Source organism: Nansenia antarctica (assembly GCF_963989245.1).
Source record: "Nansenia antarctica genome assembly, chromosome: 3".
Classification (NCBI taxonomy): Eukaryota; Metazoa; Chordata; class Actinopteri; order Argentiniformes; family Microstomatidae; genus Nansenia; species Nansenia antarctica.
Window position 1 is genome coordinate 24,488,131 of NC_137688.1, and position 18,671 is coordinate 24,506,801.

The 18,671-nt window shown below is 44.7% G+C and overlaps 1 protein-coding gene across 1 annotated transcript in view; it reads right to left on the reverse strand.

Annotated features, from left to right (window-relative positions):
• Positions 1–11,908, reverse strand: part of fat1b (FAT atypical cadherin 1b) — a gene marked incomplete at both ends in the record, with an annotated part of 51,518 nt that extends 39,610 nt beyond the window's left edge. The window contains 3 exons of the mRNA XM_080527105.1: positions 6,450–6,689; positions 7,396–7,513; positions 10,590–11,908. Of these exons, the coding sequence (XP_080383231.1) occupies positions 6,450–6,689; positions 7,396–7,513; positions 10,590–11,908 (1,677 nt within the window). The remainder of the gene's footprint in view (positions 1–6,449; positions 6,690–7,395; positions 7,514–10,589) is intronic.
• Between the last annotated feature and the right edge of the window lie 6,763 nt (positions 11,909–18,671).

An 18,671-nucleotide genomic window follows, 5' to 3' on the forward strand; every position in this document is an offset into this window, starting at 1 on the left:
ATTCCTAAAAAAAAATAAAGGAAAAAATATTGAAATTAGATAAAGAATGTACTGATTGTGCACAGTATAATAGGTTAAATACAGACATACATCACAAGTACACGCACGCACGCACGCACACCCACACACAAAGCAGGTAAATTATACCTGCTCAACTTGCTGTCATTGGGGAGGGATAATGAAAAGGATAGCATACCCTACTTTAACATATTTTAGAGTGATAAAATCCACCTCTGTAAAAACAAAAAAGTACATATTATAATAATATACTATTAATAATAATGTATAACAGGAACACGACATCATATCGTGACGTTAGAATTATAAGGTTCTATCTCCATTTTTGGTCAAAATTGAGTTTTTTACATAATCTGATCCATTAGGTGTTTATTAATGCCTGTTGTGTTATTTTTAAAATGTTGACATTTTTGAGTTAGTAATTCATAAAATACAACGGCTCCATCTCACAAAACATAATGGAATGTAAAAACTTTGACGCTCAATATCTCTGAACTACCCTAAACGGAGATAGAACCTTATCATTCTAAGCTCACGATATACTGTTGTAACTCACCTATTCACCAGTTTCAGCTACTCAAGTATATTCCTTTCCGTCGTTTTGTTCTCAGAACATAATGGCAACACTTCAATGAGAATTCATCAGAAGTCATGTTTGATACATTTTTAATTATCAGCAGACGTGCGTATTTTTCCAAAGCGCGAGTGTGAGATTTACAGTCCAACTGATAGCTCTTCTGAGTCCGAATGAGCGCTCAGCGCAGTAGACTTTCATAGCGGGATACTGATACAGAAACACGCATTGGAAGCAGTGATGTCATCAGCGGTGGCGCTCCTACCTGCTGCTAAATGTGTGATAGCGAGGGGCTCAAAGAAAGCAACTTGTCAGACAATGGGTTTCGTATTTTATTACTGTCCTGTCAATTTGACGTGCCTGGTATACTGGGCAAGATATTACATCTAGTCTAATTCAGATTTTAGTTACTTTCAGATTTCGTTCCGTTTCCTGTCCAAAATTGAACTCAATTTAATCAGCATGAGATAAACCCATGTATTCACTGTCCTCATTGCCTCATAAAAACAAGAGAAGACCAACTTTATTTTTGATTTCACTAATTGAATGTTATCCAGTGTATGAGCGGATTCATTGGATGACAGTTGAACAGGCAACATGGAAAAGTGTTGACAGCATCTTCTCAGTGGCTCAGAACTGTTCATATGTCTAAATCGTTCTGTGTGGCAGAAAGGATTTATTCTGCTGACAGAGAAGCAGGATTGCATCTGTATGGATGAAAGATGGTCCAACCGTCCTATTGAGGAGCTGTGTACTGATTAAAGATGGAGGCAGACCACAAAGCCTTCCTTAAAAGGTCAACAGGTAGAATCCAACGAGAGAATATGAGTTAGATCACTCCACACTAAACTGTCTATGAGGGGCTTTTATATCAATTTCACTTTTGACCAAACTATTATTGATTACAAGGATAAATATGATTGATTACTATAATCTGTCAGTACTTGTTTAGCCCAAACGTATACCTAGTATTTGTGCTGCAAGAGTATGACCAGACCCATATACAATTATTTGCTGTGACACAAGATGGAGTGGAACCACTCAGTTGGGTAAGTGTTGGGGTTAGGATAACTGAGAGATCTTCCTGCAAGGAGGCTTCTCTACCCAAGGCTGATGGACATTTTCATTAAGTCCCCATCCATTTGTCTTGTGTCAGTAAAGACTGCAGACAGAGATAGAGAGCCACAGTCAATATACAATATTCCTCTTTCTATTTTTGGGCCCAGAGAAAGAAAACAGCATCAATCATAAGCTTCATCAACTTATCATCCTAGGAATATTCAGGGAAGGTGAATAGTGCACTATTAATATTAATCATATTTAGGATACCTATCCCTGAATAATATATATAAATAGTACAATATGGATGATACTCGTCGCACTGTAAACATTATTATTGTGTGACACTCAGTTTCTTCTCTACCTGTCATCCATGTAAAAACACATTATACACACACCGCAGGGGCGGGAGACATATCTGTGTTTGTCCTACTCACATATCTCACCACATAAATGTCAGGGTCTCCAAAGTGCAGTATTCCAGTGGAGGTAAGGTTGCTCTGTGCTTCAGGCTGTGCTTTCTCACATTGAACACTGAAACCCTGTATGTGCCTTATTATCGCCATTCTTTATGGCTACCTGCATACCATCTATCTCTGTACCCTGAATGGTGCATCGGTCTGCAATGCCAGAGGGCCCCTAATGCAGAGAATTAGGTAGTCAGGAGACGTTCTGCATCTATTGTACTGCTGAGACATCTGCCGTGGAGGGAGAATGAATAAGTGGTATAGGATGACCGTTTATGTGGCTAAGTGACTGATGACAAACACACAATGTTTTAATGTCCCTGCATGCAAATGAAAACCAAATACAGTACATCAAGCTCATGAGACAAGATAACGTTATTACATGTATACGCCACTTAGCCGAACACATCTTGATATTATCATGATATCTTTATTTCTACAATGAAGGGTCTGTGGATAACTTGTGAGTATGTTTTAAAAGAAGAAAAAAAAATCACCCTCAGCTCCATCCAGGCAGATCTGGGTCTCCCACCTGGCCGGTTCTGGTCCACAGAGCAGGACAGTCTCTGGCCCAGAGGACAGACACGGCAGTGCCAGCAGCCGGATTCTAAGATGGATTAAGAGGGCTCAGTAATGCTCCAATAATCCTGGCGTGTGCCCAAATCCAAAAAACTCAAAACACAGTCTGACCAGGGTTGGGAGCAATCCTGACACTGTGCTGGACTGGCATCCACTGAGAGGCTTCACCTGACTGCCCCTTCAAGGTGCTGGCATGTTTCTTGATAAGTTGATTCATTCATGAACCGATTTGCTTCACCATGGTGCTATTGGTGTACACTATATGGACATTATTGTTCAAACTCTGATAGAAATTAAACAGACCATTTCCAACAAAATACGTTTTACACAAGTATTTGTGGTTTTTACATGCAAAATATTTGTGGTGTGTCATCAGTCAACACAAGACTACTGGGACTGGGAAGACTTCTGTTGTCACTCAACAAAATGCGGCACCCGGACAAAGAGGTTATGAGAGTGACTGGTTTCAAAGATAAGTAGGAAAAAGTATTTTAAAACAATTTGAGTAACCCTGGGGTTGGAGTCACAGTCCATTATGTCGCCCCCTTCAGTCTACCATTATGTCGCCCAGTTCAGTCTACCATTATGTCTATATTGCTGCTGCCATTGGTCTGACTGCTGGCACGCTGTGACATCTCCGTGTCCCTGCCCTCAGTAGGCTGAGGAGCTGGCGTGAGGTCTGGCCTAATGACTTCCCATCTTCAGCTCCATTGAGCAGTCATGTTCTCCAGCATCCCCTGGGATGTGTGAGCTGCCCACTTCAGCAGAGACATCATCTTTATTCCCACCCTCTCTCAATATGGGCCTTATAGCAGTGGAAATTATGCCTGGCCTCCCTCTGCAGTAGAGAGGTCATCTTTACACTGGACACACACACACACACACACACACAAACTCACACACACACACACACACACACACACAAACAAAAGTTTGCACACACACAGACACACCCTAATCTCCTACTTGACTACATAGCCCTTTCCATGAATCTCACGTCTGCCGTGACAAAAGCTAATCAGGAACACAATTCACTTCCTCAATACAAATGACTGGTGACTGACAGAGTTCTGTGTGGGATTTTACTCAACACACTAGCATCCTAATGAGATCACCAGTCCCCCCCTTGGGTCCCGTCTTATTCTCTTAATCTTAATTCCAAGTGACATTGTCAGAAAATAAATCACATCTAATTCCTCTTTGCAATTAACCTAAGCCGCAAACCCATGTCCTGAGCCAGCTAAAGAGTCTTAGTCTAACTAGCTTTGGGCTAGCGAAGTCCAGGTGGTTGCTAGCCTGTTTAGAGAGCCTCCCTATCCCTGGATAAGGAGATCAGAAGATGCTGCACCTCTCCTCTGTGTTTCCTGGTCAGCCTGACGTCGTCATCCATTTGTTTGCATATTTTAGCTTTTTGCTGATAGGCCTTTTGTTTGCATCAAGTAAATAATACGGCCAACACTCTTGAGATTGTTTACTTATTAGATCAACCCTGGGTTATACAGCCCCCAACGACACTTTCATCAAAACAGAACTTTACTTTGAGTTGAGCACATCTTTTCCTTAATTTGGTTTGCATGCTCAACTATATTGTGGTGAATTTGCAAATGTGGATTTACCTACCATGATGTACTGTGTGTGTTTACCGTGGATATAATTTCACTCTTCGAGTTTCCTCTTGTTGTCAATTAATCATGGCTTACCATGGATATCATTACACTCTTCCAATTCACTCTTCTTGTCAGTTGCTTTGAATGAGTGAGTCACTAGCTGTGCCAGATATTCTGAGGACTTAATTTAAACTCAATTCGAAAAGAGGAAATTGTCTCAGAAATTATTCAGCTGAAGATGGTGATAGACCCATACATTGGCAACATGATGAAGATTTGAAAGGTTAAAGTACTTTACCCATTTACAGGTCCTTGACCCCCAGATGCAGTTGATTTCAAGGAAACGATCAGGATCAGATAGTGATTTTAGGTTGCAGTCACAGCAGCACTATTTTCCCCGCATAGAAAGATAAAACGGTGTCATAATTCATGCTGCATATTTTGATGATGGGACATATTTGAAATAGCCTGATGCTCTGGTTTGTGAGTGATAAATCTCAAAGATTAGGATAGGGATGAGACAATGCTACTGTATTCCTCCAGCACAACCATGAAAGACATGAAAACATTGTTGTATGAAAATGTTTTGCTACCAAACTATGGGAAGAACTCACATCCATTCTTAAATTTGGGATTATATATATTTTTTATTATATATAATACATTTTTCAGAATTGACAATGTTTTAATCAGTTTAGAATATACAACTTTCAGATATCTGATGTTATTATGTTTAATTGTAGCTCCGATGTTTTTGGAAGCTTCACTTTGGAAGCGTCCCATTGTCGACCTCAAGATTTCAAGTTCAAACCTTATGTACAAGAGAAAAACATAATTATTGATACAGTATGACATTTAGGACTGAACCCAAAATGATTACATTTAATCAATCAGAGAGAAACGGATGAATTACCTGGTTGTCCATCAACCTCCTCTGACAAAGTGCTTTTTTGTTCCACTGTTAAACTTAAAAGTGTATCCTTTAGAAAAAAAGAAGAGTGTTCAAGTCACTTTAGGATAAGGCTTTTATAGGTCAATTATATTGCCACTTAAGCAATAATATATTCACAGATGAGCCAAAACATTATGTCCACTGACAGGTGAAGTGAATAACATTGATTATCTTGTTACACTGGCACCTGTCAAGGGGTGGGATATATTAGGCAGCAAGTGAACAGTCAGTTTGACAATGGCCAAATTGTTATGGCTAGATGACTGGGTCAGAAGATCTCTGAAACGGCAAGGCTTGTGGGTGCTCCCAGTCAGCAGTGGTGAGTACTTACCCACAGTCAGCAGTGGTGAGTACTTACCCACAGTCAGCAGTGGTGAGTACTTACCCTCAGTCAGCAGTGGTGAGTACTTACACACAGTCAGCAGTGGTGAGTACTTACACACAGTCAGCAGTGGTGAGTACTTACCCACAGTCAGCAGTGGTGAGTACTTACCCACAGTCATCAGTGGTGAGTACTTACCCACAGTCAGCAGTGTTAGTACTTACCCCCAGTCAGCAGTGGTGAGTACTTACCCACAGTCAGCAGTGGTGAGTACTTACCCACAGTGGTCAGAGGAGGGACAAAACCACAAACCCAAAGCTCATCGATGCACAAAGGCAACAAAGGCTATCCCAACAGCATATTAGGCAAGTGGTCATAATGTTTTGACTCATTAGTGTATATTCAAACAGTATATTCACATTCACAGCTATACCTTACTGTAGATCAATCATTTTTGACTCAGGTACATAAATATTGCCGTTTTTTGGACACAAACACATGATACAGTATATTATAATGCAATATCATATTTGTTGGAGCATGTGATTTCTACGCCATTTCTCTGCTGTATCAATGCAATTTATTTATACAAAATCATCAGACTTTTTTTTTTACAGACCCACCCTCCTATAATAGATGAATACATGCACTGCATATGCATTCTTCTTACACTTTTGTTGTACATTGTACATTGTATAATGGAGTATGTGTGATGTTTGATGCTGTGTCTGTTGTAAGCCATGGGAACACAATACAAAGGTCAATGTTTATATTTGGGACAATAAAGCTTTTGAACTTGAAATGTGGAAGCGTGCGTTGCAGTAGCTCAGGATAGAATGGCGGGTAAGAGGTGACTAACATGTTCCCTCACCATGACAAGGAAGTCTGATTCTAGACTGGAGATCTCTGAGTGGGAGTGTTGGTATGGGCGGGGGGTCAGTGGTTCAGCTGGGGGGTCAGCTGGGTAGGAGGTGGAGCAGTACGAGTCTGGGCTGGGAGTGTTGAAAGAAGAGAGGAAGGGGGAGGTGGGCAATGGTGAGTCGAGGCTGTGGGACAGGGTGTTCCCTTGGGGAGAGGTGGGGGAGTGTTGGCCTGAGTCTGAGTTGGACGTCTGGAGGGGAAAGACGAGGGTGGGAAGGCGTGAGTCAAGGCTGCATGACAAGGTGCTCTCCGAGGGAGAGGTAGATTGGACCGGCTCCTTTGTGTCTTGAGGAGAAGAGCAGATAGACCCAGGAGCAGCTTCCCTCCAGCTCTCAGAGGGCTGCCCATCACACACAAGATGTTCTGCTGTATGACAGAACAATAGGGGGGGGGGGGGGAGGAATGGGGAAAAACACACTTCGTTATGCTAAATCAAATAAAAGAAGTCAAGTTGAGTTGAATTGAATTTATGCCCACTCAGCAAACACACTGCTCTGGATTCCATCCTTACCACCATGTTTGGGTTAGCTGGCACCAATAATAGGCTACAAACTCACCACCACGGCTTGCCACAGTCTCTAAATCAGATTTAGATTCCTGGCATGCCTGTTGTGGGACATCCCTTCCCTGTAATACAGGAATAGAGGCATACAGAGTACAGTAAGGGGATCTCCTCTAAAGTGTATCTGATTACACTTAGAATTCCTTGCATAGAGCAGAACGTATGAACTGCCAGTACTTGAAGATATGGCTGTATATTAACTAATCTTCTGAGTCCATCCATCCATCCATCCATCCATCTGTCTGTCAATCCATCTGTCTGTCAGCCCATTCATTCATTCGTTCTTTCGTTCATCCTCTTGTGTTTCCTGGTCTGCCTGGCTGGTGGTTCGTACCAGGTCTTGTTGAAGAGCAGAGAGGTCAGAGGCTTGGGGAGAGCTCTGGAGAACAGGCCCAGCCATATCCTCCACCTTTTTCTCCTCCTTATCCTCCTCTTTCTCATCCTCTCCACTGCTACAGTTAGTCACAGCTTGAGTGTCTGTTTTACACATGTGTAAAATACCAACAGTTAGTTACAGTAGTCTGGGGGAAATGTGTCAGTATGAGCCCAACTAAAATGTACTTACTCATCGACAGAGGCGATCCTTCAGTACAGTTATTGACATCCTCCTCCTGCTCTTTGTCCTGCGGCACAACATAACCGCATCCGTCATTTTTACGACCCAATACTTTTCCATCCTCATCAGAGTCCTTTCCCAGTTCTGTTTCATCCTTGTTCTACCAAAGCAGATTTAAGACAGTTTTGGGGGGTGGCGGGGGGTTCTTTTTTTTTTTTAGATGTCTGACTTTAACACAGGATAAAGCATCCTTCCTGGCATACTGCATTCACAGTACACCAAAATCACACTGCATGAAAAATAAAACATAGAAAGCATAAAGCCAGGACTAGAAAACATACTTTATTTCTATCTTCCGGTTCAGTCAGGAATGGCCAGGCCGCTGATGGCTTAACACTACGAGCGCAACGTTTTTTTACCTACTTTTAGCGCGACGAGGTGTCGAATCACACGACCACTCTTCACAATGGGGGAGTGTGTACTGACGCACAAAAATCGCTGGATGGCGATGTCACACAAGAAGAGAAAATGACAAGACACTACCTCAAAAAATGCATAAAGTTCCAGAGAAACGGGGACAAAGCAGAGAGTCGGCTGAAAAGGAACTATGGAACAAATGATGGCATATATATATATATATATGTGACGGTCGGGATTATTACCGCCGCCTTGTAGGGGTTACAAAGTACTTAGTCTGGGGAGGACTGAGTGGGACAGGATCTAGGTCCCCCACACCCAATACCTATGGCCTCAATGTTCAGGTGAGTGAGCAAGTTGTTTCCTGTTTAGTAGCTTGGGTTAACGTCAACCTCTTAGACGGGGTAAAGTGGGCTTTAGTAGGTGGCCGTGAAAAGTGTGTGCAGTGTGTGCGAGGTAAGTGCCGAACTGACCTGACACCACCCCCTACTTTACCTAGGTCTAGCTAAACAGGTGAGGCGCCCCTACCCCCAGGTAAGTAAATGAAATGGGAAATTACAGCTGTTATTCCATTCAAATGTTTACTCAAAAATAAACACAGAGCTTATGGAAAATTATCCAAACACAAAACGGTTAACATTTGGGTCAATAAATTCAATATGGTAATGTATTAGCAGTCACACAGAGAGTCTAGCAGTCTCACAGAGAGTCTAGCAGTCTCACAGAGAGTCTAGCAGTCTCACAGAGAGTCTAGCAGTCACACAGAGAGTCTAGCAGTCACACAGAGAGTCTAGCAGTCTCACAGAGAGTCTAGCAGTCTCACAGAGGGTACATTTAACAACATCAGTCTGAATGAGCAGTCCTTTTCTCCCAGTGTGGGTTTGTGCGCGTTCGAGCGTTAGTCCGTTCAGTTCACAGTTCTGTTCGTCCGCGCACGGTATGCGTGGTTGGCCAGTGCTAATGGCAAGGTGTAGTGCAGAGATTACCCATCCAGCAGAGATCGCACGTCAAGGGTGTCTGATGGCTGGCAGGGCAACTCCGAGAAACCTCGCTGAACCCACGCCTCACTGGCGCACGCTTCTCCTCTGTACAGGACAATGAACACCAACCAGTAGCTCCTTTCTCTCGCAGTTCACACACGGGGTGGGGGAGGGGTGAGCTGGCGCACGCTTCACCTCTCGATACCGACGACGTTCAGGCCCGCTCTTCCCAAACAAAACACTCGCAAATCAACGTATCCCGTACTTTGTATGACCACTCGGCAATATCTTCTTATCAAAACTATATACTTGCAAAGAGCCCACACCGCTACCACTCCGTCCACGTTGCTCGTTTCAACTCACTGCTCCTCTCTCAAGCACACCTGCGCGTTCACATCCGGGGTGGGGGAGGGGTGAGCTCGTCTTAAAGGCGCAGCATATATTTGTACCCACTACATTCCCCCCTGCGAAACCCTGCCATGCCATCCAACATCCAAATGACGATGCGACCTCAGTAAAAGAAGAAATAAAAATACAACATGTCACTCCATACGACAGTACCCACAGGTAGGTTCACAACACAGGTAACATTTCAACCAGTACATAAGGATGCCTCAGAAGAGCTGAAAACAATAAAACACGGCATCATAACACTTTTCACTCCTCAATACCTAAAAACATGGACATGCATGAAGGTAAGTAGAAAACATTTGCAATCGCACAAATTATTTCAAAACATAATCACTCCTGAATCTACAGGGAATTCTACCCCTGGTCTGTCTTTGAGACCGTCTGGGTTCAGCCACACTCTCACTTTCACTCCCTGCATCTGACCCACCCATAGTTCCCAGCTCCTCAACTACTTCTCTAATACCCAGGCCTGTGTTTGTGTGGGGCATGTGTGTAGTGGCAGGGATGCATATGAAGTCAGGGCAGCCTGTGTCAATGTCAGGGTCGGTGTCCTTACTGGACGGGTGCCTCTCCGTAGGCGAGGCGAACCCTCTCCGTAGGCGAGGCGAGCCCTCTCCGTAGGCGAGGCGAGCCCTCTCCGTAGGCGAGGCGAACCCTCTCCGTAGGCGAGGCGAGCCCTCTCCGTAGGCGAGGCGAGCCCTCTCCGTAGGCGAGGCGAGCCCTCTCCGTAGGCGAGGCGAGCCCTCTCCGTAGGCGAGGCGAGCCCTCTCCGTAGGCGAGGCGAGCCCTCTCCGTAGGCGAGGCGAGCCCTCTCCGTAGTCGAGGCGAACCCTCTCCGTAGGCGAGGCGAGCCCTCTCCGTAGGCGAGGCGAGCCCTCTCCGTAGGCGAGGCGAACCCTCTCCGTAGGCGAGGCGAGCCCTCTCCGTAGGCGAGGCGAGCCCTCTCCGTAGACGAGGCGAGCCCTCTCCGTAGGCGAGGCGAGCCCTCTCCGTAGGCGAGGCGAACCCTCTCCGTAGGCGAGGCGAGCCCTCTCCGTAGGCGAGGCGAGCCCTCTCCGTAGTCGAGGCGAACCCTCCAGGATGCGCTCGCTGAGTGGGGGAATGATGACTGTCTCTCTGCCTGCCACTTTAACATATCCTATTCGGTCACTCTGTCCGAGGGACCCTGCCTCTTTTCTGATGTTCGCTTGCACCCTGTGGACCTTAGCCTCTGTTTCCCGATACTTATTCATCTTCTTCATGCCGTCCGTGGCAACGAAAAGATCCTTCAGTTCACTTAGAACATTCATTCCCAGGATACCTGGGAGGCCTCTCATCTCTTCCACATCTGGGCTTTCATCTTTAAGGACAAAGACACACTTCCTGCCAACGGTCTTCCCCATGCACTCTACCTCCGCCTCCAGGCATCCAAGGACGGGAATTTCGAGGCCATTGGCAGCGGCGAGCTGGACCCAGTTGGCTGAGGACAACGCCGACTTCCCAAAGTACTCTCTGAAGTAAGATTCCCGGATTGTGGTCACCTCTGAGCCTGTGTCCAACAGGCAGTCAGTCTTCACGCCTGCTATCTTCACTTCAACGACCAAGCAGTTTCCAAAGGCACTTACACTTGAGGCTTGAGAAGTGTTACAGGGCTGCCTTGCCAGGTGACTTCTAATTGCAGGGGTACCTGGACTCTGGCGCATCGCCCCTCCGGGGTCGTTTCCTGCAGGCCCAGATGGCCCATCCCTTCCGAGTGGAGGACGTGCTATGCTCTTAGCTCCCCTGTTCAGAGGACAGTGTCTGCTGGTATGTCCTGGCTCATTGCACGTGTAGCAGATGAACTGCCCATCTTCGTTTTTCAAAGGGGGGCTTCTTGCCCTCTCGCCTTTCCCTTGTGTCATGCCAGTGCCACTGTGGCCCATCATCTGGAACAGTTCATCTTGACGGATGGCTAACTTTTGTATTGCTTCATACAACATCTCCATTGTCAACTGCGAAGCAGGTTCGTCGGTAGCCCTGGTAGCATTAATGGCACCTTTGGCACGGGAACTGCTTTGCGCACTATCAGACCCCTGAACCTCTTCCTCCTCAGACCATGAGATGGCGTCTTGCATTAGCTCAGCAAAAGTAAGACTCTCCTTTTCCTTCAGTCTCCTCTTGATCTCTCTTCTTAAGATATCATCTCGAAGCCCAAGAGCAAGCTGTTCTTTCAGCATTCCGTCTGAATCAGGGACACGCTTGGCATCTCTACGACAAATTCGCATGAGCTTTTCTTGAATGTCATAGGCGTAAGAACGTATGGTCTCTCCTGCCAACTGCTTGCGGTCATAGAATTCTTTGAGCCGGGTGCCTAAAGGGACTTTGTCACCATAAGTCTTACGCAGTGCTTCAAATATGGTCTCTGCATCCTTAGCTTTGTCTGCCATATACTTGACTGTGAGTTTGGCTTCGTTTTGAAGATGCTGCTTGATGAACTCGGCTTGGTCCTCTATAGGGACCTTCATGATTTGAAGGGCAGATTTAATTGATGTGATCCATTCTTCAATATCTACATCACCTTGTTTACCACTGAAATCTGAAATCTTGCGGTCTCTGGGGATATACACAATAGATGCAGGGGGCTTTTCTTTCTGCTGATCTATGACTGCTTTAGCTAATGCCAGAGCTTCTCTATGCTCGCTTCTAGCTTGTATCAGGGCCTCAGCTTGGTCATTGAACCTCTCCATCATCCTCTCAAATTGCTTCTTAAGTTCCTCTAATTCTGCCATGGCTTCCACTTAAAAATGGTTGCTTATTCTATCCTGTTCGTGACGCCAATTGTGACGGTCGGGATTATTACCGCCGCCTTGTAGGGGTTACAAAGTACTTAGTCTGGGGAGGACTGAGTGGGACAGGATCTAGGTCCCCCACACCCAATACCTATGGCCTCAATGTTCAGGTGAGTGAGCAAGTTGTTTCCTGTTTAGTAGCTTGGGTTAACGTCAACCTCTTAGACGGGGTAAAGTGGGCTTTAGTAGGTGGCCGTGAAAAGTGTGTGCAGTGTGTGCGAGGTAAGTGCCGAACTGACCTGACACCACCCCCTACTTTACCTAGGTCTAGCTAAACAGGTGAGGCGCCCCTACCCCCAGGTAAGTAAATGAAATGGGAAATTACAGCTGTTATTCCATTCAAATGTTTACTCAAAAATAAACACAGAGCTTATGGAAAATTATCCAAACACAAAACGGTTAACATTTGGGTCAATAAATTCAATATGGTAATGTATTAGCAGTCACACAGAGAGTCTAGCAGTCTCACAGAGAGTCTAGCAGTCTCACAGAGAGTCTAGCAGTCTCACAGAGAGTCTAGCAGTCACACAGAGAGTCTAGCAGTCACACAGAGAGTCTAGCAGTCTCACAGAGAGTCTAGCAGTCTCACAGAGGGTACATTTAACAACATCAGTCTGAATGAGCAGTCCTTTTCTCCCGGTGTGGGTTTGTGCGCGTTCGAGCGTTAGTCCGTTCAGTTCACAGTTCTGTTCGTCCGCGCACGGTATGCGTGGTTGGCCAGTGCTAATGGCAAGGTGTAGTGCAGAGATTACCCATCCAGCAGAGATCGCACGTCAAGGGTGTCTGATGGCTGGCAGGGCAACTCCGAGAAACCTCGCTGAACCCACGCCTCACTGGCGCACGCTTCTCCTCTGTACAGGACAATGAACACCAACCAGTAGCTCCTTTCTCTCGCAGTTCACACACGGGGTGGGGGAGGGGTGAGCTGGCGCACGCTTCACCTCTCGATACCGACGACGTTCAGGCCCGCTCTTCCCAAACAAAACACTCGCAAATCAACGTATCCCGTACTTTGTATGACCACTCGGCAATATCTTCTTATCAAAACTATATACTTGCAAAGAGCCCACACCGCTACCACTCCGTCCACGTTGCTCGTTTCAACTCACTGCTCCTCTCTCAAGCACACCTGCGCGTTCACATCCGGGGTGGGGGAGGGGTGAGCTCGTCTTAAAGGCGCAGCATATATTTGTACCCACTACATATATATGTATACTGTATATATATATATATATATATATATATATATATAATAACATTTACATTTACATTTTTGGCATTTAGCAGACGCCTTATTCCAAAGCAACTTACAATCAATACATTTGAATACTAAGCATGTGAATCAGCAGTCCACTATTCGTTGCAGGAAGAGTACTCTAGCTCGGGCCCGGGGCCACTGATAGAAGGAAAAACCTTCTCCCTATTATCGCCTTCTACTAAAACTTTTTTTTATTTTTTTTATGCATGCCATATTGTAGATGTAACGTAAGTGGAGAGGAGATTGATCTAGGTAGGAGATTGATCGAGACTGCGGGAGTTTTCATTACTAACGAATGAAAGTTGATTATAATTTTAAAGAAATAACTGTAATATATATTGCAATGTTGTCCCTTTCACACATAGTTCCATGTAATTTCCTTGGAATCCCAAGCTGTGTTGACCAGGTATCTGTAATGTTCACATCTATATATAACAGTAATAAATATAGCAATAAATGACAGCGCTGTAAATAGTGTTATTCTTGCACAATTGCAGCCTGGCTGGTGCTCACCTCCGTGCACGACGTCCATTTCACTGCAGGGCGCGTGTGGGCGTGTTTCACATTCTGCTTCACCACCGTAATGTGGAGGTCTTGCATATGGTGGAAGAACACCAGCTCATTGAAGAGGATCTCCGAAATGTCCACAAGCAGATCCCCACCACAGTTCCTCAAAGGCCTCCCTGCAAATCTGGCCATAGAGCTCTGAGTATAGGGGTTAAAAGGGATTTTTTTTTATCTAAACTTATCTGACTAGACAGCAATCAGTGAAATTGTTGAAAAAGAAAGTGTTTAGTCATTACAGTTTTTTTAATGCTGAGTGAGAGTTATGCATACATAATTGTTCTGACAGACATACTGAAGGTCAATGTACAACATATCCTTTTTAAATACATTTTTGGTTGATTGAATATCAGATGGTAAGTAGTAGTAGTAGTAGTATAGGGCTGTGTTCGAAATGGCATACTAACATACTGCCTATTACATACTCAATGAGTATGTACTGCATACTGCCTATAATAAGTACGCCATTACCAGCAGACTGTTCACACTGAAGTATGCAGCTCAGTATCCCGGAATGCATTTCGCACCGGCCGGCAGCGGGGATTTTAAATCAGGTTAAACCTCCACGGGCTAAAAGCTGTTGTAATTTTGGCTCTACAACTTTTAATATGTTTTCAGGTGAAAAAGTAACCATGAATATTCCCTAAATGTGTCCAGTTTATCAAAATAACCTGTTTATATATCTGATCTGACGTTTGTTTTACACTTCTGTAGGCTAACTTTAGCTAGCTACGTTACCTTAGTTAGATACCTTTACTGCAGGGTTCGACAGAAACGCCGGAACAAATAGCTAAATAAGTTGTAAAATTATTTGGGGGCCAATATCTTTAGCCAGCTAAAATAACTAGCTTACTATTATGTTGTCTTAGCAGTTGGTAAAAGAGCAGGATTAAAAGAGCATGATTAAAAGAGCAAGATTAAAGGATTAAAAAAAGGATAAAAAAACAACAACTTGTTCCTTCATCTGAAGCTACAATATTGGGACCATTTGTGATTGGGTGGCTAGAGGCAGTCAAATACTAGGCGAATGTGTGTGTGTAAGACATAAATAAAATTTGATTTTATGCATTTCAAGTGGCATCTTTGTAATCATGACGATGTAGACATGTCTAAGAATGCATTTCACCATGCAGATTCCCAAAATAACAGCTGTATGTAAATTTGCTGCATGTAGGCTATTGCCAGGTTTGTTATGTCCGATTCATTGTGCAGTTTGACGAGACTGAAGAGACGCGCAATGCATTTTGGGGCAGTTGAGTATGTAAAGTAGCCTCACGCCTCATACTCATAAATTCTGGCTAATCTAGTATACATCCGGGCATTTCTCACGTATACAAATTTCACATACTATGTAGTGGTAACGTACTACATACTCAAATATACGTCATACGTAGTATGAATAGTACGTTAGTGTGCCATTTCGAACACAGACAGTTAGACAGTTAGACAGGAGAATGTGATGCTTCCTCACCTGCAGAACATCACTGAGCTGTTTATGGAAGAACCAGAGGACGTCCTGACTGCTGCTCCCACCTGGCTGTTCTGTTAGAGTCAGCACCTTGTGTCTGATGGAGGCCAGGAGCTGGGGATAGAACTCCTCCTCTATATGGGCCTAAATACACACACACACACACACACACACACACACACACACACACACGTTTTACTGCAACACTTTCCAGTTTTTAAGTCATTTGAGTCAGAGGGTTCGAAAAGCACACCTCACCATGTACTGTATGTGTCTGACCTTTAGGATGGGCCGGACTTCCTCCATGATAGAATGGACCTGCCTGTCAAGATGTCTAGTGTCCACTCGCTCACCCTGGACCTCAGATACGGCAGCATTATGTCCTCTACTATTATCATCATCATCATCATCACAAGCACCTACTGTACAACAACACAGCATGGTGCATAGCTTATTATACATACAGATCAGGGGAGGCTGGTGGAGGAGAAATTGGAGGACAGGCTCATTGTAATGCAAGGACCGGAATGAGGAAAGGTATCAAACACACATGTTTGATACCTTTCCTTATTTCATTCCAGATCAGAAAACAGACAAGAGTGTCAGGGAACAGCAATAACAGTGTCCCCTACAAGTGTACGGTACAAAACACAACATTCATGAAACAATTATGAACGTTCATAAAACACTGATGAACATTCATACAAGACTTGGTTGCATACAGTTCTCATCCAGGTCCTCAGTCGGGTGGAGGTCGGAGCAGACAGAGAGGAACCTCTCGTCCTTTTTTGAACCATCCTTTCTTTTCTTGCTCTTTCCTGAGTGTTTGTATACTGTATCGGTTGTAGCCACGGTCAGGGTAGCGGGAACTTCTGATCTGGGGTCATTCTTGACAACAGGGCTGGGGGGCGTGAACTGGGCTTCAGGGCTGTCTCTCTCAGGAGCCACTATGTCCTGCAGGAAAAAAGGATAATACTGTATGGTTTTGGAAATATCCCAATTCCTTCACCATTAGGTCATACGTGTTAACTCTCTGACAGCTATCAACGTGTCATACCATAGGTTAGAGTGTTGCTGTTTAAAAAAATAATAATAATTAAGAACCACCGTTTTATGTTTATATTTTCTCTGTAAAGTGTGTTGTGACTTGTAAGAAGATGAAGTGTGTTGTGACTTGTAAGAAGATGGGAGGAGAAGATATATACAGTGTAAGCCATTTAGTTGAATCCAAAGCGACATACAGTACAGTGAGTGCATACGTTTTTGGTATACAGTATGATCCAGGCAGACATTTCACAACCTTAGTATTGCTAGTGGCATGCTCTATCAACTGAAGGACCATTAGATAACACCGTTGATACCTTTAAGGTGAAAAGTGCTCTCTGCCGTAGGTAGTCAGTGTTGAGAAGCTGCAGTTGCCTGAAGAGCTCTAGGAGGTAATGGGGTCTGCTTTCATTCTGAGATATCAGGGAAGCCACCTCAGAGTAGATGGTCTCACGCAACACCTCAAACTGGGGGACGTCACTGGTCACATCTGATTACACACAAATACACACACTCTATTAAGGAAGTCCTTAATATAGAGGGTTTGTGAAGACTTCATAACATCATTATTAGTCATATGTTTCATATTTCTCTGTAGCACAATGTGGAAGATATGTTTTGTATCACACACACCCGGCTTTCTGTTGTGTCCTTTACTCGTCTTCATCTGCCTCTTAGAAGTTGGAACTCTTTGTTTCGACACCAGCCTGACACGGGTCGAAGGCTTGCTACTTTTGAGGGTTGTGATGGGGTTGGACATGGGGTTGGACATAGTGGAGAGACTTTTAGCAGACTTCTCTCTTAAATTACCACTTCTGCTGGGTCTATGAGGAGGGAGGAGCTTGAAAGCATTCTGACTCTTGGCTCTGATCCCTGATTGGTCAACTTGACCGAAATGGACGTCGGCGAAGCGCACCGCTCTGGGCCGCAAGGTTTTGCGCTCCTCCTCTGATGGCCTGATGTTCAAAGGAGAAGTTTGGAGAAAAACAAACAAACAACAAAAGCCATGTTATTTTTAATTACATTTTAGTCACTGGCACCATCCATATTTCACAACATGTACTGTATTTATCTACTGTGCTTGGACAAATACTCATACAACTTTTCTCATGTTTTGTGAGACATCCTTTCTGTAAGACATCCTTATCCGCCTTCCACATGAACAACAGAGAAAGTGCCAAAATTATGAATATATGGTACCATAGTTCTTCCCCCTCCACGGCGTAACTCTCATAAGGATATTGTTGAAGGCTGGTTGGAGCTGGGAGCACAGGGAACTGAGGCTGGGGCTCATCCCACTGCTGCCATCTAGAGGACTGCGGAACTGAGCTAGATAACTCCCCCATAGATGAGGGAGATGGGTCAAATCCTGAAAAGATAAGTAGATAATAGTCATCATATTCACAGCTGGTTAGTAATACTACAAAGCCTACATTGAAACTAGCAGTCTTAACAACTTATAACCTTACCTTTGGGAGAGTACGAGAAGTCACTAAAGCTACTCATGTTCATGGTATTTAGGCCTTCCGGAGGAGGTAAGGGAGGTTGAGACTGTTGCTGGTGTAGCAGTTCACCTAAAACCTCCTGTATTCTGTAGATAAAAAACACATTTTAATTGAAGTGGATATGCAGGTACTGAACCCTAAACACACCCTCACTCTCATCTCAAACCATAGTTCTCTTAGTTTCTTTTTAAAAATTATTATTGGATCCGATTCATGGCGTTTCTGGAAGCAAGCACCTGTGGATGTTGTTGTGCTGCCTTGCCAGCTGAGTGCAGCAGTGTTGGAGCTGGTTCGTGATGACGTACACCTGTGGGTGTCCGGTGGGGTGGGTTGCTGTACCCCCATAGGGGCTCGGAGAGAGCACAGACTGGAGGAGGCAGGACATCAGCTGGTGAAAAGAGAGTGGCACAAAATAAGTATCTCTGTCCGACCAAAATAAGTATATCTGTCCGACCTCCTCCACATCAACATTCCCACCCGGTCCCTCAGGTCTGCCTCCTCCATCAACCTGACCGTCCCCCCAGCCCGTCTGTCCACCATGGGGTTTAGAGCCTTCAGCCGCTCCGCCCCTCGCCTCTGGAACTCCCTCCCCCCCGACAT